At 46.2% G+C, this 21,228-nt stretch overlaps 1 protein-coding gene across 2 annotated transcripts in view; it reads right to left on the minus strand.

The window, feature by feature from the left end:
* LOC126523045 (EF-hand domain-containing protein 1-like) overlaps nt 1–21,228 on the minus strand; it is a 43,904-nt gene that overhangs the window by 7,932 nt on the left and 14,744 nt on the right. For both annotated transcript variants that reach the window (XM_050171873.2, XM_055066574.1), the window contains exons 2-7: nt 19,526–19,792; nt 8,417–8,566; nt 5,639–5,773; nt 4,131–4,367; nt 2,038–2,155; nt 472–683 (exon numbers count right to left, since the gene is read on the minus strand). In XM_050171873.2, the coding sequence (XP_050027830.1) occupies nt 472–683; nt 2,038–2,155; nt 4,131–4,367; nt 5,639–5,773; nt 8,417–8,566; nt 19,526–19,792 (1,119 nt within the window). The remainder of the gene's footprint in view (nt 1–471; nt 684–2,037; nt 2,156–4,130; nt 4,368–5,638; nt 5,774–8,416; nt 8,567–19,525; nt 19,793–21,228) is intronic.

Raw genomic sequence — 21,228 nt, forward strand, 5'->3', positions numbered from 1 at the left:
GCAATCTCCTAGTTGGCAGCTGATTCGCTATATACTGTACATGTAACATTCTTAACTGTCACACCTTGCATGCCTCTGTACATTGGTTTTGCAAATACAGCTGTAAAAGAAACGACAGTTTATCGACAGTTGCGGTTTATGTGGTACTGCATTGTCGTTAGACACTGTTTCGGTGCCTTTACCATTCGAACAGCATTAATTTGACGAACTCTACCAGTGCTAATCTATAGACAGTGTCATAAGAAATGCTCTCTACTATGCTAAACCATCACTAAATTCATGCGCCTAAGCTCGATCGATCGCCTTTCTGAAGCTAAGAATATGATATACGCACATGTATAGCGTCCATGAAACTGCTGCTCCCGGCGTAGGTAGTGCACAGACACCTCCATAATCTCGGGAAATTTCGGAGAATAAGGCTATAGTGTCAAAGTCATGTCCGAAGCGACCGTCAGAAGCGCTGCTTCTTACCTGCTGTGGCCTCTCTTCTTCCTTGACGTCAACGTCTATGACGTCAAAGTTTTCCACTCCGAAGTGCTCGCGATAGAAGTTCTTGGTGAAGTCGTCGCAGTCGTAGATGAGAAAGCTGCGCCCGTAGATGTTCAGCCGTCTCCCCGGCTGCAGGTCCCCAGGACCTATGTACTCGTCTCCGTCGCGTTCCGTTTCGTACTTGTGGAACAAGCCTGCAATGCGGATTGATTTAGGACACGCTTTATTATCATTTTTACTCATACACGTTGTTCTAGTGACTGTAAAGGCTGGGAAAGGGAAAGTGTGCGTGCGTGCGTGCGTGCGTGCGTGCGTGCGTGCGCGCGTGTGTGTGTGTGTGTGTGTGTGTGTGTGTGTGTGTGTGTGTGTGTGTGTGTGTGTGTGTGTGTGTGTGTGTGTGTGTGTGTGTGTGTGTGTGTGTGTGTGTGTGTGTGTGTGTGTGTGTGTGTGTGTGTGTGTGTGTGTGTGTGTGTGTGTGTGTGTGTGTGTGTGTGTGTGTGTGTGTGTGTGTGTGTGTGGAGGGAGCGAGGAAGGGAGGGAGGGAAGGCGGGTAACAGTGATCTTCCTCCACTGCCCACGGCCCTTCAGTGGTTGTGTTACGAGAGACTTTAATGGTGTCTGTGGGCTTGGACATGTATTCGTAACCCTGAAGCCGTGCGTGGACCGAGGGTGCTGCAGGGTCTCGGAGCTAGGGAGTTGATGAGCGACTGCCAGAGTTCCTTGAAAGCTCTTTGCTACTCGAGAGCACTTCTGGTAGTGGAGCCGTATTGGACAAGCATAGAGTTTGACCTGGTGCCTCGGTCGTTCGAGTCTGACGAGGGCTGGGCTCCGAGATTCTGAACATATTGGGCAATCCCGTAGCAGTTGCACTGGATCTGCGTTTACATGGCACAGCCTGTATGTGCCAGTATAGTTGCCTAGTGTGTGCAGTGAAACTAATCTGAATATGCACCCCCGCTCCGTTCTATAGTTAATCAGGTAGATAACACATTGGAGCGACACATTGGAGCGATATTAGAGATCAAGAAATCGGGTAAGACGAGCAACAACATTTAAACGTAGTTGTCGCATTTTTATGAGACCTGAAAACCAAGCGATTTTTATTCTTCTAAAGATGGCATGCGAACGCGCATAAAGACTTCTCGAGTGCTTCATTTTAGTTATTTGAGGACTTTCCTATGAAATAAATTGCTGGATGATGAAACAAAACATGAAACCACACTGAAAGAGCAATACAGTTGCGGTAATGGGGCGCTAGCGTGTACATGAGCATAATGACAATATAGTCAGGTCTCTCTCTCTCTCTCTTCTCTCTCTCTCTCTCTCTCTCATGTACGCGCCCGCACAAGGCACGCACGCTGTGCAAACAAAGACGGATGTCTTCGGAGTGCACTGAATGATTAGAACTCCCGTTTCTGAAACTTGAATTTATTCACGCATGAAAATGTTCCAAAACTTAAAGTAATTCACGTGCGTAACAAGCTAACGATTAGACAAGGTGTCCTTTGTTGAGCGTGTTAACTATTCCACTGCGTGCTATACGCTTACCCCTGCTTTCCTGCGCTTTGGGAATCCTCTGGCGTCCCAGCAGAATCGGCGCCAGCTCCCGTTGTTCCAGAGGCCGGTGCATCTCTTTCAGGTCTAGGGTGTCGTCCACCAAGAAGTACTGTACATAGAAACGAACGAAAAAAAAAAAACAGCGAGAAAGAAATGTTTTTGTAGAAATCTGTGTGTATCTTCACCTTCTCCCCCTAAGAATTGTCCGCATGTCGTCATCAATACTCTGCATCTCCCCTAAATCCCCTAGTGTTCTCGGGAGGAGCCATGTGCTATGCCTCAAGCTTAGCAACTGACTCCAGAACCCTGAGAGTGTAGGACGCGCCTTTAGTGAGCTCTATTGAAAGTCGGCTGGGGCCCTATTTTGCAAGAATTATTTTCTCCAGCTCAGGGTAGCAAACCAGCCGTGCGTGTGGCCAATCCCCCAATCTTTCTTTACTTCTCTCTCTTTCCTATGGTTCCTTTCATTTTTATCACGTGTCGCCGAGTGATTGATCCCCGAGATAACGGCGGCGCGGCGACCGCTTACGGCCTGAATGTCCAAGGAGCATAAATCTCGAACGAGATGGAATGTCGAATGCGCCTGAAATGTCCAACGCCCCTGAATGTCCATCGAGGCGGAAGGTCCGACGAGACAGTACGTCCAACGAGACAGAGTGTCCAAAACGGAATGACCAATAAGGTTGACATTCAGACTCGTTGGATATTCGAGATCGTTGGACATTACGCGTCTTGACGGGCCATTTCGTCTCGTAGGGCATTTCATCTTGCCGGTCACGTGACCCGTTGGACATTTGGTCTCGTTAGACATTCAGGCATTTAATCGTGCGACTACATGCGATGTAATGATGAACGGCAAATCAAAATAAATGTTGCAAAGAGACAGAGAGAGAAAGTATGAGAGTAAATTTAGACAGACAGCTGGGGGTGCTAAACAGAGGATATCGCCGGTTGGCTACCCTGTACTCGGCTCTCAAAGGGAAAGGTGCTTGTAAAGCAAAGCAATACGCAAAGTCGCAAGGCTGCGCGAAGCCAAAAGGACAAAGTCTAGGCAAGTCCGTGTACACTGCACTCATCATTCCCGTGCTTGCAGAACGACCGTGCTAACAGCCCCCGTAGACATGCCAGATATCCCTCTAGTAATTCCAGTAGCGAGCTTCTATGACCTATAATAATTGGCTTGAGAGCCCTGGTCTACGCTTAGCAGCACGGGAAGCACTGCGAGAAGTGTAGGCCAAGCGTTGGTCACATTGGACCTTCCGATAGGCCGCGTTGGTACGACATTCTGCCAGTACTGACTCCATTCCCACTGCTACACGGGATAGACCGCAGCTTCACAGCTAGTCGTCTGGACGTCCGAAAGTGCCGTCGGTGTCCGCCGTTTGGATCCCAGAGTGTCTTGCCAGAATTTTATGACCAAAAAAGAAAACGAAGTCGCAGTGCCTCGCGAAGATTTGTGTATACTCCGGGATCACAGATTACCAGCAGAAGCTTCAACCTCTCAGCTACACCACCAACACCGCAGCAGAGTACTGCCCATGGACGATACTGTGCGTGGCCTCTCGAGCGCCCTTTAAAGCAATTGGTTGACGTCGCCTCCTGTAGTTCACCGCAAATCAGCGTCAAGGTGAAATAATATGAACGAAGATAGTGTACAAAAAGTGAAAGGAATGATAGACAGGAGGAAGAAAGCGTCGCTGTCTCTTCGCTTATCCGCCACCGTAGCAAACGAAGACGATTCGGACTAGAGGCATCATGGAACAAAAAAAGATTTCTGCTTCTTCCTGAAAGGAAATTACGCTTGCGCACCTTAGAATGTTTACTCCAACCGCACCAAGAATTACCGCGCACAATAGACGCACCACGTGGCGTCGGCCGTGTGGTCCTTTTTCTCCCCCGACCACCCCTACCTTTCAGATCACTATGCCGTCGAGCCACCCTCACAGTCGATAAAGAGATTCAATCTATCAATACGCCGCCAGCAATCGCTTCGCTGTTTCGCACTGTGGTCGCGAAAAATGCGACCTCTTGAAATACACGCAGAACGTTCTTCTGCGCATGCACACAGTACATGCACTACGCACCTGCAGCACGAGCTTCTTTCGGTGCCTCGGGTCGACGACCCCTTTGCCGTCCTCGACGCAGAAGAAGCGCAGGACGTGGCGGTCGTAGCGCAGGAAGCGCCACAGCTTGTCCCGCTGGCTCTTGGTGGTGTGCAGCTTGCGCTGCTGCTGCGACAGGATGCGCCGGCTGGCCGTGTACGGGTCCTCGGGCAGCGGCTCGGGCGGCCGAACCTCGACGCCCTGCTGACGGAGGTAGTCCTGCGGACGAGCGTACGCCTTGCATCATCGTCGAGTCGCGCGTGTACAAATTACGCGCGATTTTCCCCGTTCGCGCGGCAACGTGTGAACCCGCGATTTTTGACCCCTGTGAGGTCGCGGAGGCAAATCGGCGATCGCCGCCTTCCGCAATAGCGGTAGTGAAAGAAACAAAGTAAGAAAGAAAGAAGGAAGGAAAAAAAGAAACAAAGAATCAATCAAACAAACAAATAAACAGACTAAACATCTTCAATATCGCAGCAGAAATGGATTATGCCTGAAAGTGATTTATTGTGAAGTTGTTTAGTGCAACTTCATTTTTTTGTTTCTTGGAACAAAATTAAAGGAAAGATGTTTCGTCACCTCATAATTAATTCGGCTGCTAATTTTAAATCTAATGAAATGAATAAAATTATTATAAGGTATGTAAGAAGAAGCGCCGCAAGTTCGAAAAATCAAGGGTGCTGTGAGAGAGTAAGAGAGGACCGGATACAGTCCGAGGCATACTGAAGCGTATACAGACGCAAGAGGTGGGCACAATTTGCGCCACACGCTACTCTGACTACTGAACAGGCATACGAAGCCGCCATGCGCTCCGAGATGAAGATGCCCACAAATAAAAAAAAATTCACACACAAATTCAGGGGACACAATATCTTCAGTATCACTGTCATCCTGCTGGCGGCCGCTAATTTGCAGTTTGTAATTAGTTTGTAATTAGTTCGTTCACCTCAGGTCCTCTCTGTAGCTTGGGGCAATTCAAATTTCGATGCAGTCGAGGGCGTGACTGAGAGTCGTCTGGCCTGGTATAGAACAATATCACAGCATTTATTGGTCTTGTCGCTGACCTAGAAACGACGAAATTGACTTGAATGATATTGCGCGACAAGAAAACGACACGGACGTGAGAGAAGACGACACACCAAGCGCTTGGTGTGTCGTCTTCTCTCACGTCCGTGTCGTTTTTTTGTCGCGAAATATCATTTAAGCAATGGATTACCAACTTGCCCGGAATGCTGCTTGCGAAATTGACGTTTCGGCCTCCGCACGATCACCTTGTTCGCCGCTGGATCACTGGAATACATGGCGAAATCGCTTTGCACAGCTGGGGTGAAGTCTGCCATCCTTGCTCAGAGCCCCTAACCAGATAATATTACACGGAACCAAGCGCGTACTTGCTGTGCGGTTCTGTTCTGTGGGCCGACGAGGTTGTACTGGCGATGCCAGCATTCTTCGTGTCACATACGCGACTGCCGCTACACTGCAGGGCTCACCCTGGTGAACTTGTCGCAGTTGACGATCTTGTAGGTGATGCCGTAGAGAGAGATGGCGTTGCCCACGTTCAGGTCGCTCCAGTGGAAGCAGCGGCCGTCCGACTTGCGAATGCGATGCCTCCGCAACACGCAACCCTGGGAGGGCGGGAACGCCAACGTGAACGTATGTGTGAGCGAACGCGTAGCCTCTCGGCTGTTTTATCTTGACGCCGGGCTTCAAGTAGCGGGAAGTTTCTGAAGAGTGACCATTGCTTAAAAAAAGAAAAAGAAAAATCCGCCTCCATTCCACCCTGTGAAAGTGGACATACAGAAGCTGTACATCCACTTTCACAGGGTGGAATGGAGGCGGACCTAATTCACATCGCTCAATTCACTTTACTAAGTACCTTAATTCACTGTCCCTTATGTCAGCTTATAACATTAGTTATCCATAATTACAACTAACTAACGTTGTTATACAATTTGCTATCTTCGGTATTACTACTGACGTCCTGCAAGACGCTGGTGACGTCTTTCATGATGATGACCTTTGGTACCAACGCCTGATCACGCCGGATTTTCTGCCTCATGGGACGTATAATGCTTCAGCATCAATTATCGCTATAGGGAACTATGACGCTAGTGTCTACAGGAGCTGCAAGCGGGGCGGTTCAGCCAGCATCGGAATGATGGGTATAGTATACATGGATTTCCCTAAACTTCTTTCTCCTTGCTTCAAACAGCGTCGTGACTTTGTAACGAACTCGTCATCTTCAACAAAGTAACTGTGCAGTAAATATTAAAATAAACGAAGTTAGAATTCTCCCATGGCAGTATTTGAACACATGACATCTAGCAAGAAAGCCCTATATTGAAACTATTACGCCACAGACGCATACATCGGCAAGCTGCGCCGAACGCCCTCACAAATTTCTCGCCGTCAAGAGAGCGCGTTGAGATGCCTGGCGCCTTTCGATCTAGCCACCTCTACAGGCTGAACCGCTGTATTTACTAGCGATTGTAGCGTGTCCGCCGAGTCTTCTGCACTTAAAAAAAGTACAGATTGTTCCGAAATTTAGGACAACGAAGGCAGATAAAGCGTAACAAACAAAGTCACAAGAACGTCTGAAAGCACGAAGATCAGACAAATCCTTGTTCTACCCTTCATTCGCATGGTGGCTGAGCGATTGCAGCGCCAGAGTTCCCTCTAATAATTATTGTAGGAAACACGATGCTTCTAATCGGCCGCGCGCGAGACGCTCACGCGTCGTCGAGTGGGGAAGCACGACAACGGTCGTGGCGACGGTGTTTCTGAGCCTCAAGCGTCAGTAGAATTGCTATCGCACTAACATCAATACAATATTTATCTAGAACGTGCTAGTCGACATTGCCTGTAACGGGGTGCATCGATGGCCTGTTAAAGGGAAGTTTTATCACGCACACATAACTTGTACAGGAAGTCGAAAAAGAAAACAGCACGACGTATGTTTCACAAACAGACACTACGATACTGTGGTATAACACTGCGCATCTATGAGCACATTGCATTTATAAAGACACTAGAAAACCGAGCGGATTGGTTTACACACCGAAGTTGGTCACATATACACAAGGAGAACCCAGTTAAAGGTCGTGGAGGTTGTACACAAAAAGAATTTCTTCACATAGAGCGCCAGCTAGTTTGAGATGCAAATATTGTCAGGACCCCACGGCGTTAGCTATGCCTGAGATCCGTAGCGAAGTTAGCATGATTCAGCACAAAATATCCTCTCCTCATAGGTTACACATGATTGCAATTTTAGGCTAGTTGGTATGCGCTCATTCCTTGAACAGTAGTTTTTATAGTGATTAAAATTGAATACCATATCCCGCAGGAGCTTCACACAACAGTTACTACGACTGATTTTTATGCCAGGCGACATCCCAGCTTAACTTAAAGGAAATTATGAAAGGTTCACTATCGCATGAATCCCGCTCGCTATTCGTGTTGGACAGCGCAAATGCCGCAAAGTTCTGAACAGTTCAGTTTGCATGCTCCACCGCCACGCGTTGCTCAGTCACCTTCAATAGCTAAAAAAAAAAATGAAATGACCTCTCGTTCCGAGAAAACAAGCGATGCTCTTGAGGCAGGCACAAACACACTCTCTACGAAATGACTTCACACTCCACAAGATACAACAAACCCCAAAAACGCTTCATTGCAAAGTGTGCGGTTCTGTTACCGACACTAAACTACAGTACTACTACACCTATTGACACTGGCCAAGAGCCAACCCGTCTCAACGTTGCTCACTTCATCCTTGCATAACTACATTTCGGTTCTGGGTTGCAAAGCTGGGCAAGAGGAGCTCGTTGTGGGCAACCCTCCTCCACCTTATACTGACGATCACGCGGAAGGATTCTCTAGCCCCACCCTAGAGCACAGACCCGGACATGGGTTTTGAAAATTTATTTATTTATTTATTTATTTATTTATTTATTTATTTATTTATTTATTTATTTATTTATTTATTGTACCTTCAAGGCCCAAAGGCGTTATTCTCTCTGTTTGTTCTGTCTCTTTTTTTCTCTCGCAAGGCCAGAAGTTCCTGATAAATAAGGCGCATTGAATTGAACAGAATTGAATGGAGTGCATTCGCAGTGCGGGTCGCACAATAGGCATTATTATTGCATGGTCCAAGAACATGTTGTAGCCTCAAGGTGTGATCCCAGAGGTACATTCAAGTGCGGGCATTAGCACTGTCATTTAGACACCGTGGCGTAAGTCACTGCGTGCAACCAATCGTGGAAAGCGTGTACCTGGCTGAGACCACTGTTTTCCTGCTTGGGTTCTCGTACCGAGATGCTGTCGTCTTCAAGAAAGTAGAAAATGTCCACAGGCCGGACGCGGTACTGTTCCAGCGGAGAGTTGTCCACTTCCTCCCGGAAATAGCCTTGGAAGTGCAAAACCTTGGCGGAAGGAAACGGAATTAACAGGGTGAACCCCTTGACGAATTAAGTTACATATAGTGCGTGCTTTCTTTTTTTACTTCAAGCACTTGAGAAATAAAGCCCTCAAAATTTGATTGAACCACTTCACTACAGGTAAATTATCTGCCCAGGCGGACATAGTTGGCAAGAAAAACCAAAGCAATTCATTCACTAATTAAACTAATTACATTATTAACTCCTTTGCTGCAAGCTTCGGGGTACATGTTTATATTAGAACGTTGAATAGAATCGTCATACAGGTCTATAGCTTCGTGTTTCTACATTTCAAGATGGCCATGTAAACCGATATAGCTGCCGTCAAGTTATTCATTATTTATGTTATCACGCATGAGTCACTGCGAAACGCGGCTGGTGGTGCAATCACTCTGTGACGTACAGAAGGGGGCGTAAAATTAAGCTGCCGTCGCACTTCTCTCTTCTCCTGCGCTGATTCCGATTGGCGCTTAGCGTAACTCCCGATTGAAGGCATAGTCACTTCAGCAGCAAGAACGAGACAAACCGCTTTATAGCATGGTACAGCGAAGAGTTGATTATGTACGGCATTTCAATAAGTTAACTTTAAAAACAATTGTTGTAGCTTGACTACGATCGAGCAAAACGCCGGGTTTTGGACATTTTAAGGTGACATTAAGCATGAACACAAAATAAGTTTAGAGCGGCAGTTCGAAACTCTACGTGGCTATTTCTTTCTTTCTTTCTTTCTTTTTGACGAGAAAGTATCGATCAGTAACGATGAAAGTAAAGAGAAAATTGTCTTTTCGAATTTCCGCGCCTGAAGGGTTCGGAGTGATTTCCAATTGACGTAGTTAAACGGTCAGCGACCAATTTATTTCGCGTAAGTGTTTCTTTATTCTGAAGTGCATAAGGGCCTGCTTGCAGCCCACAAGCGAAGCGCTATATTGCGTCTCGCTAATTTCGTGCAGTGCGTCAAACGCTAGGGGTCACGTCAGACAAACGGAAACGAAAAGGATAGGCTATATTGTTCGCTGCTAGTCCCCCCACGCCCGACGCCAGCGTAATGGAAGGGTCAGGTAAGGATTAGCGGCGCAACGTAAGTAGACACGCAACCAGACTTTCATTTTGAGAGAGAGAGAGAGAGAGAGAGAGAGAGAGAGAGAGAGAGAGAGAGAGAGATCGTTTATTTCTGTCTCTTCTTCGCAGAAAATCAAGGCAAAGCCTAAGACTGCGGAACATGACGTAGCCGCACGCAGAGCGTGTATTATATATATATATATATATATATATATATATATATATATATATATATATATATATATATATATATATATATATATATATATATATATATATATATATATATATATCCGTGACGACATGAATGCAAGATAGAGTTGCAGTCAGCGGTGATGCGTTCCAAAATTAGCAAGAAACTGACAAATTATTACATGGTTCAATCAATGGTATAAGTTTGCGGCATACATCAGTTCATAAGATATGGACACAACTCACTGTCAGATCGCTAAAAACACTGAAAGCAAAGCGGCCAGAGAAGGCGCCGGTGCACATCAAACTTCTAACTGGCTCACACTGCTAGCGGCTTTCACTGCACAGCGGGAAAGTGGTGAGGCAGAGTATGAAACAGCTCGATCGAAGGGTCGTCAACCATTGCTTCCACGTAACAAATACAACATGAGCGCTGGTCGATGCTGACGCAGCCCGCTTGGTGCGATCACCCCTCCGCACGACTGGTCCCGCGTGCACGCTCACTGATGCGTGAGCACTGTACGGCGGAGCACGGAGCTCGCGTGCCCGCTTTGTTCCGCTTTCTATTTAACGGCAATTTCTGCGAGTGGTTTCCCGGCCAAGTCGGAGGAAGATCATTTTCATGCATTGCTAATGGAGCGACGACGGTGTACGACGTGGGCTCGTAGCAACCATAGCCTTTGCTAGCGACGAAAGCAAGCAGCAGAAAGAAAAAGAAGAGGTTACCGCGTAAGGACAAGTCAGATTTGAAACGTCACACAACTGTGAGGTAATTTTTTTGGAATCTTCTCTTTCGTTGTGGCGAAAGTTCTAACATTGTAAATGTCGAAGGGGTCCCGGATATATATATCCCGGTATTGGATATCCCGGTATTGGATATACGTCCTTGCGTGTAATCTTATTGAGCGCTCGATAATCCACGCAAAAGCGAACTGAGCCATCTTTTTTCTTTACCAGGACCACGGGAGACGCCCATGGGCTAGATGAAGGTCGTATTATCTTCCGCGCAAGCATGTCAGCGACCTGTTGTTCAATGACCTTTCGTTCGGACGGCGATACACGATAGGGGCGTCGTCGTATTATAGCGGAACCATCGGTTTCGATGCGGTGTGTAGCCGCAGGAGTTTGGCTCAACACAGGGGAACAGCTATCGAAACAGGCTTTGTGTTTTGCCAAGACCACCATTAAGGCTTCGGACTGCGCGGCTGTTAGGTCAGAACCAAGAACGGCCGGAGGAGGGAAAGAATCATCCAAACCTGAGGTTGGTGCTGGCGATGAAGAAGGGCAAAGCGTGACTAGAGAGATAGGTTGAGTGTCGGCGAGGGTTGCCACAGTCATCCCTTTGGGCAGCATCACAGGATCTGGGGTCGTGTTGCAAGCAGACAGAAGGGCGCGGCCGCGTGAAAACCGGACGAGACAGGTGGCAATGAGAATGCCGCGAGAAGTACAGCGGGAAGAAGGGGCGACTAGGGCGTCTCCGTCGGCGATCTGACTGGATGTTACGGCTACAACGTCTTCGTGACCAGGACGCAGGACGTAGTCTCCAGCGATGGCCAAGTTCACGCATGAAAGTGAAGAGTCCGCAACAGGTTCAAGCTCTGTATCCGTGATGTGGACAACTTCCTCTCTACATGAAATGACGGCTGAAGCAGAATGTAGGAAGTCCCAACCAAGTATAAGTTCATGGATACACGTTGGAAGGATGATAAACTCGATGTGGTGGCGTATGCCGTCGATGAGAACACGAGCAGTACACTGTCCGTCAGGGTGAATGAATGCATTATTAGCACCACGCAAAATAGGTCCAAGATAAGGCGTTTTTACTTTACGGAGCCGGGAACACAGATCACTCCGAAGAACAGAAACGGCGGCACCGGTATCGATGAGAGCTGACGCGGGAACACCTTCGACAGTCACAGAAACCATGTTGGCCGGGCGAACAGGAGGAATTTTCGAAGAGCGATAAGAAGCAGTTTCCCCTCCAAAAACTGCAACTGTTAGTTTTCCGAGTGCTGGTCGACAAAATGGGAAGTGGGACGAAGCGGTGATGTAGAGCGCCGGTAAGGGGATGGAGAACGACGTCTGGCCGAACGGGAACTATGAGGCAGATTGGGAGCAGCTGGTGGAGACGGAGAACGCTGTTGAGGGAACGAGTGCGGTCCGGTATAGTAGTCGTCTGATCGGCGAGTGCGGTCTCTTTCGTGCTCAGCATAGCCTCGTCTTTCATCCTGCTGGCGACGGCGGCAGAAGCGAGATATATGGCCGCGTATACCACAATAAAAACAAACCGGACGAGGTGGACGCCACTGAGGGTACGATGGCGCAGCAAGTGCTCTGGTTCCCATCGAAGCCAAATGGTCATAGGAAACGCCAGCAGGCACGGAAGTCACGGTAGGGGTGGGTAGCGAAACAACATCCGCGTAGGTAGGTGTGGAGCGCGCTACCGGAGCAAGATGCGTCGTGGGTGTAGTCATCGCTGTCAACTCCTGCTTTACGACCTCGCGCAAGTCGAAGGTGGGGGTTGGTGCGCAGGCAGCAGGGGGACGCTTTAGGTCTTGTAGTTGAAGCTCCTCGCGGATGATGGTGCGGATAAGAGCACGTAGATCTGGAGAATGAGGAACCTGAGGATCGCTGCTGTCATGTGGAAGACGAATAGACTGCAGCTCGTCGAGGCGTTGACATGTTGAAATGATGTCTTGGACAGAAGCCGGATTTTGCACGATTAAGGCATTGAACGCGACAGGCCCAATGCCTTTTAAGATGTGGCGAACGCGTTCGGCTTCCGTCATGCTAGGAATCGCACGGCGGCACAGAGCCAAGACATCCTCTATGTATGAGGTGTAAGACTCTTGGGGAAGTTGGCGGCGCGTTCCCAGCTTCTGTTTGGCGACTTCTGCACGGCCAGACGAGGAAGCGAAGATTTGCCGCAGCTTCGAGGTAAACGTGGACCAATCCGCGATGTCGGATTCGTGGTTGAAATACCACGTCTTCGCAACACCGGTCAAGTAGAAGGCGACATGCCTCAATTTCTGGATGTCGTTCCACTTGTTGCAAGAACTCACGCGGTCGTAGTGGTCGAGCCAATCGTCTACGTCATCACCGCGGAGTCCCGAAAAGACAGGGGGATCGCGCTGAGGGCTCGTCACAGTCCAAGAGGGCGCCGCAGGTGGGGTCGTCTGTGCGGTAGGGTTTGAGGCGCCGGAAGGGCCGGGGTTGGAAGTGTCCATTGTTGTAGGGGTAGCTGGGTGCAGGCGGCGACCGGAACGGAGCTCCAGGGAGGACGGGAACGCGAGAGGACGTCGGGATCTTGACGTACCTCCACCACTTTATAATACCGAGACCGATCGAGTTGTCCAGCGCTGTTTATTCCACAAAAGGCAACGCCCCCAGCTCACACGCGAAGAAGTCGAAGAACAGGGAAGATGATGATGGCTATGTACAAATGAAAACGACGAAGTACGTTAATATACTGCTTACAATATATATATATATATATATATATATATATATATATATATATATATATATATATATAATATGTAGTAGGCAAAGAGGGATTCTTCAGGCTACCTTTCAAACGTAAAGAACTTGAGTAGTGCTACAAGGTAAACAGAACAAGTATTTCATTTCGACAGTTTCGATCGGTGGACCGGTCTTCATCAGGGTTCTTCACCGATCTTCACCCTGATGAAGATACACTGAAAATTGGCTGATCTACTCTGACTCCAAAGCAGCTCCTGGGGACACTAAGGTTTCGAAAATATTATAAAGAGTCTGACTCGCGTATTAACAGTTACATCCACATTATGTGCCGTCTTCATATCCAACATCAAGCATTCTAGCATTTTATCGTGTATTGTGAGTGCTCATATAAGTGATCACCACCGTCCAATATTTCTCTTCACGACCTCACAACACTCGGATACCGCTTGCCACAAACGGTGCGAGATAATATACACAGCCTGAACAATTTTCTTGAAGAAATATGGCTAACTGATTGGTCAGAACTGAGGCGCACAGAAGACCCAGAGACCATTCATGTGTACTTTTTCGCTAGGTTTAAGGCTGCCTATGGTGAATGCTTTAAATACAAAGTAGCTAAAGCAAAGGCAAACACGCAAAGGCAAAAACCATGAACAAATAAAAATTGTATCAATGAAATTCGTGCCAAACACCACCTATAGTACAAAAATTTTATTGTCACCACAACAGAAGAATCATTGCATGAACTTAAGGTAGAAAGGAACAAAGTAATTAGTCTTTTCCGCACAGAGAAGAGACTATTTGCATAATTTGTGAAATAACGACACGATAGATTAATTCAATGTTGCCAGGAGGCGTATTAATGATTTGCTTGGGTAAGGAGATGGAAACACGATTGTAAGTGAAATCACATTAGGGGATAAAGATTTATCAAACGAGGATTAACTATTTTATCAAATATTTTGAATAACTATTTTAAAAGCTTAGTGAACAGTACTCATCATCTTAATTCATTGAGTTACCTTGATTGCAGCACTAATTATTCTGCATTTTTAGGGCCGATTACGGAAAATAAGGTGCTTACTGCTTTTATGTCTATCAAGAGCAGCAAATGTCGTGATGTCGACGTACTTTGGATCACGCCGATTAAGCGTATCCTAGACTTGATTTTAGCTGCATTAGTAGACATATTTAGCTTACAATTCTCCAGCAGCTCCTTCCCGAAAAAGATCTCAGGTTGCGAAGGTAATAGTATTGCACAAATGTGGTAATAAAAACGAGTTGACAAACTATCGATCAATATGTGTGTTGCACATTCCCTTTAAAGGTATAGAAAAACTAGTACATACACGCATGACACCGTTTCTAACCAAGCACAAACTGGTGATTAGTATGCAGTATGGCTTTGTGAAAGGGCAGTCGACAGAAGCTGCCCTATTAAGTCTAAAGGAAATTATATTGTGCGTATGTGTGTATGAGTGTGTGTTTGTGTGTGTGTGTGTATAGTTTTCTTAATTCTTTTTCTGTCTCTCGCCTGTCGCATCCTTTTGCCCCTCCCCCGGTACAGGGTAGCCAACCGGAGACAATCTCTGGTTAACCTCCCTGTCTTTCCTTTGCCTTTCTTTCTCTCGCTATATATTAGAGTCGTCTGAACAGAAATAATGCACTTTGGGTATCTGTATTGATTATTCTAAGGCGTTCGATTGTACAAATCATGCTACGCTACTCAGGAAACTAGAACATTATGGTTTTCGTGGCGTCTTTCTTGAACTAATACATTCATATCTTCAGCACCATGCACAGCAGGTCATCAGAGACCAGTTCACGCGGAAGTGGCTCAGGGAAGCACCCTGGTATTGATATCGATGACTTCATGACTATTGACAATAATGTAAAATTTATTATGTACGCGTACGACACAACTATTCTGGTCAATGCGCCTAGTTCCGCTGAGTCTATCAGTATCGCGAATCAAGCACCAGTAAAACTGTTCTCTAGTTCTACTGCAATTTAAGTTGGGATAAATTTAAGAAAAACGAAAGACGTTCTCTTCAGACCGGAAAGTCGTGACGTCACTACAGACTTAACACTTTAATGATTATATTACTCTGATTGCGCCAAACGTTAACTTTCGGGTGGTTGTTTTCAGACAACAAATGTCGTAAAACACGCGTGTGGTTTTAATCGCTGCTAAAATATGCCGCGTGACTGGAATTTTGTGGAGGTTGAGACTTTTTTCTTCGTAAAAGCTTCAAGCTTCTCTACATTTCCTTCCTTATGAGTCAAATTAACTATTTTAATCTATCAACATATTGCGTAGAACACAAAGAAAAAAAAATTTGTCCGTGGTATTTTGGATGTTCCTCACGACGCCCATATGCGCCGCCTCTGTAAAAAAAAGTAACTTTACTTCCTAAGCCTCATATTTATGAGCAAACACTAATTAAATGGTGTAAGACGGATATTAACAGACGTAATAACACTTTAAACACTATCGCGAACCTGAAACGCAGAGGTATACGCAGCTATACACACGCAGTTGCGAACACTGGGAGATGCCACGGGCAAGAACTAATTACAATTACCAGACGTTGTTATTTAGAGTACCGTCTTGTGTAAACAAAATTTACATTGTATAACATTCGGTGTTATGATTGTATTTTTTTTCTGCAAAAAGGGAACAATTGTGTTTTTTGTTACTGTGTATTTGGCGAATTGTGCATTGCAGTATAATGTATCGCATGACACATTTGTTGATTTCATTTATGTATAATGTGCATTCGTAATCACCATTGCTATTTCTTTCTGTTTCAATCGTCTTATTACATATGTGCATTCGATATGTACTGTACATGCATTCTGTTTCACTTCTATTCATTCTATATATGTGCATTATGTTCGTCACTCACGTTATTAAGACAACGGTCAATCTACTGAATATGTAACACCTCACCTTATGCTCTGCCACTACCTGTTAAAAAGGGACGCGGACCACGTCAAGCCATAAAAAGGGTTTTTGTTCATGGTCCTCAACATTGTGGTGTCGGAATAAGGTGAATTGAATTAATTCAATGCTGCATTAAAGGTGACAATTCTTCTCTGTGCTATGAAATTTAGAAAATATTGACCCTTTCCTCTTGTTCTGGTCATTAGATCCGCGTGTAATAAATCCCAACCCATATCGGAATAGCGAGTAATGAAGAAACGGACAGAGTCCGGCACACACATCGAATGGACCTACACAAATAATCAAGCGTTCAATTTCTTGTTTGATTACCTGCAGTCAATTGACTTTCTCGCTAAACTCTTATATATATATATATATATATATATATATATATATATATATATATATATGTATATATATATACACACACACATACACATAGTGCTTCAGGGACCGAGCCGCAAAGTAACAACGACCACGTGGTTCGACAAGTGGACAAAGTCGCCTGTTTTGTGCAACATAGACTACGTGTTACGCTTCTCACCAAACCTCGAGATAGAACGGTCTCTATAGACACGTTCTTGCATCGTCTACGTTTCGACGTGGCGTTCACACCCTGCTTTTGTGTGCTGCATTCGGAAAAAATAATCTTCATACTGCGTACATTTGTGGCACCTCGGAAGTTTGTGTAGAACACACATCACCATCGAATGTCCACAAAGAAGCCTCGAGCAATTATCTTGTGGACAGCGACTTTGTTTGGTGATTGCGAATAGCGATATTTGATTGACGTAATTTTTTTATCGCACAGCAACGTCTCGATGACTAGTGTCATTGAAATTTTGTGTGCTTTCATTTGTGTCTTTTTTTGTTCTTTCTCATTTTAATGTCGTGATAACTTTACTGCGTGGCGGTGGCTAGCAATAATGGTTGGGGTGTCCCTGCAGCTACAGCCTGAGAGGTTTGCCGACGACGGATGTGACAGCTTGATGGATCGTGCTGTAGAGACAACACGAAAGCGTTAGAGATTTGTTAAATATAACGTAAAATTAGACCAATTAAAAACAATATATGTTCATCGGTTTGTCTCTTTCTATTCTTGCTTCTTTGTCGCTGGGTTGTTGTTGATGTTCTTGTGTTTCTTGTTCATATTGTGTGTGACGTCGCTTTGCTATCAGCAAGTTTGGAAAAGCCGACCCTAAATTGGGCATATTCTCTCCATTTGCTTTAATCGAAACAAACAAACAAAAGCAACGGGTATAGCACATATTTACAGTAGTTTCCAACGCCCTAATTATGAAGGGTCTTGCAGTACGAAGCAAGAAGGAAAGAAAACAAGAGAGCCACAAAATTTGCTCGACCTTCGCTCCTCCATGACCTCAAGATATTGATTTTTCTTTTTTATGTACTCCGTGCTGGCCACATCATGGGGAAAACCGCCTCCGATGCCTTCAGCCAAGATTCCGCACGCTCCGCTAACCTGTGTATGTTTTTCGAAGGCTTGCTAGTTAACCTCCCTGCCTTTCCACTCTTCTATCTTTCTCTCTCTGTCGCTCTCTCTTTCCCTCTCTTGCATCTGCTCGCTTACAGACTTTCTTCTTTCTTTCTTCTTTTTTTGATATGTTCGCGGGCCGGGAGAACGGGAAAAACGCATTTGCCCTAATTACGATTCGCGATTTCTTGTGCTGCGCTGTACGGGGTTTTTCTCATGCTCCCTACGGAATGCGTTGCCGTGCCACTGAATCGAGGTCAGCCTTTTCGCACTACTGATCATGACTCCTAATTCACGGAATCGGTCACTGTTCGCAGGAGGGCAGTTTTACACGCATCGGCGCTCGTAGTTGTGGGCTCAGTGTATAAGGCCATCGATCATGCCGCGCGTCGTCGGTTCTCGTCAGATCACCAAAGTTAAGCATCATTGTGCTTGGTTTTTGATCACTACGCGTGGTAACAAATATTTGTTTATTTGCCATAAGAAACTTAAATAATGCAATAGGAGACGCAGTTGGGACTATATAAAATATTGTGCAAACCGTGACGATCCAACTCTTTCGTTTAGAGGCAGGAGTGACATAAAGAAGGATGGTGAGACGATGATTAAGGAGATGACTAAGATAGTGCTTATTGATCGTAGTAATGGTGACAATCCATTAAATGCCTGTGCCGAAGACGATGACGTCGGCAGTTCATGGCATGAACGTGCTTACGTTCGGAAACAGCGAGCGAACAAGCTGGTCATCGGCATACTTAAGCGGTAATTAGCTCTTACGATTCCTTCGACTCTTTCAGGAACGATGAAGTTGTCACCACAGGTCCTGAATTCAAGCGTTATTAAGAAACAAAAAGCACCATGCGTGAGAGGTCGTGCAATAGCTGGTGTTTGTCTTCAGGGATAAAACCATCGACTGACGCACTACCACTACCGCCGCAACCATGCACCAACACTACCATTGTCGCCTCCGGAAATATCGTGTATATAGTGTGTGTGCGCCCAAAGTTTCAAATGGCGTTTACCTAGGTATAACGTGTGTGTGCGTGTGTGTGTGTAAACATAATTTGCATATTCTTTTGCACTTGCTAGGAGCACTGCATTTATGCGGCATCGGACAGGAGGTGCTTAGCTCATTGCATTATTCCCCCATTGCATTCTACGCTGCGCCTAATTATATCTTGTTTACGACAGGTCGTGCTTGAACTTGATGCGAGTCTTAGAAAGCTGTGCTGGAATCCTTGCGAACCGCGAGACAAGTCTCTCGTCTGTAGTGATCGTACTCTGCGCGTGACTGCGTATTGCGTTGTAGTGTGCCTTCCTCTCCATTTGTTTCCTTTTTCATCGCCTTCTTTTCTTTCTTTATTTTCCTCTTCTCTTCAGGCAGGTGTGGCGTCCCTTTAAGAAGACAATTGCAAGCCTGCCTTTCTTTCTCTTTGTGGTGTTTGTATATTTACATTACTACTACTACTACTACTACTACTACTACTACTACTACTACTACTACTACTACTACCACTACTACTACTACTACTACTACTAATGATAATAATAATAAGAAGAAGAAGCAGAAGAAGAAGAAGAATATTCTCTCTTCTGTGCACTTGTACACCAGTTGCATCTAACACAGCGCGAAATGGCGGGCCAGAGACTCGTCCCTCCGGCCAACATCTCCGCCTTTCGTCTCAATACACGTTCTTCACCCCCATCGGCATTGTTTTCAAGAGAAGGCTAGACTTCGCGGGTGCCACATGGAACTGGGCTAACTGTATACCTTTTTGTCGTTGATGGCGAAATTTGGCAGGAAGTTCTTGAAGGTGGTCGGTCTCCTTCGTCGGTGCCTGTAGGGATCGTCATCGATGCTCTGGGACCCTTCGGAAGTGCGACCGCTCCCCAGCGCAGCGCCGTCGAGGAGCTCGGACGGCGGCCTCGACTGCCGAGTCTCGAACAGCTGCGGCTGCAGCGACGTGGTCGGCAGCGACCGGGCCATGGGCAGGCCGCTCCGGAAGTCGAACGTGTGGCTCAGCGGGTAGCGGTCCTTCTGCGGACACACGAATTATGGTGACTTTATATCTTCTGCACAACTGTGATAGGACGAGAGCTTGTGCGCTTCGCGCGTGGGCCTCTTGAACAAGTAATCGCGGCACTGTACGACTATGATAGGAGGGAAAGAAAAATTGAACTACGCTTGCTAGCACTGAACGGGTGCTCGCGGTAAAGTCCCTCGCCGACAGCCCGCATTGACACCATTACACTTAGTAACGCCAGCAGCACGTGCATATCCGCTGGTTTAAAAATTGTTTGCGTGTTTGCGGCTGCCTTCGGATTGACAAATTCTCTTGCAGAAAGGCCATCGTAAATGTTATCGCAATTATTATAACCATCGTCTGTTTAGTTCTTGCTGCCTTACGGTCCCTTTTAACGAGGAGTAAGCCAAGCCAGAGCATGGAGGACGGTATCTTATATGGAAACTGTAGGTGGTGAGCGAGGGCAAAATCTCCTCTGCTATGTCAACGTTTTCGATAGGCTTAAACGATTATGGCTCGGCTATTTCGTTTGATCATTTCATTAAGACAGAAATCTTTGTGATGGCGGCTTTTTGCTTGGGGAAGACCATGACAAAAGTTGGGAGTAAGGACATGCTTTGAAACACATCCTAAGAATTATTTCGGGGACAACGGGAAGTTACTGACTGGCTTCTTTCTTTGTAGCCAAGCACTCATAAAGAAAGCCTTGTTCGTATCGCCCTTTATTTAAACTAGAACTACTTACTAAATTAAATACTGGATGTTTAAGAGGCATAACCACGATCTGATTATGAAGGACGCCGTAATGGGGGCCCCGGAATAATTTTGGTCACCTGGACGTGTACCTAAATCGAAGTACGCGAACGTTTTAAGCATGAAATACATTTAGCTCCCGTTGTCAGCGACCTTAAAATGACATTAAGCCAAAAGCCAGAGCCATTATCCGGGCATTCAAACGAGAACATGCGGGCAAGTTGCCAGAACAAAACGAGATCATACGGGCAACCAGTCAAAACTTACGAAAATGCGGCATCTGGCCTCCAATCCTTTGTATCGGACCGCATTATACGCGCTAGTTACTGCCCAAACAAGTTACAAAAATATTGCTTCCAAGTTCGTCCTAATGTTTGTTCAAAATATCACTCAAGCTGTAAATTCTAATACGCTATAGTTTTACTTGTCATTTCCAATAGCGACCTTCAAAAGGCAAATACAGGGCACCATACACTTCATTGGCATCCTTTCGCTCTGATATATGGTTGCCTGCCTGTGCGTTTTTTTGAACGCCAGCGGTCCGGGAGTTCCGCGGCGCGGGTCTTGCGTCGTCTCGAGAGATGGCGCCACGCTGCGTGGCGCCTCCTTCAGTGGATCTTAATTTTTAAGCTGGATAGTGCGCTCCGTCTCCTTGGCGTATTTCGCTCCCTGTCATGCCGCCTTCAGCCCGTTTTCT

Source organism: Dermacentor andersoni, chromosome 6 (assembly GCF_023375885.2).
Source record: "Dermacentor andersoni chromosome 6, qqDerAnde1_hic_scaffold, whole genome shotgun sequence".
Taxonomy (NCBI): domain Eukaryota; kingdom Metazoa; phylum Arthropoda; class Arachnida; order Ixodida; family Ixodidae; genus Dermacentor; species Dermacentor andersoni.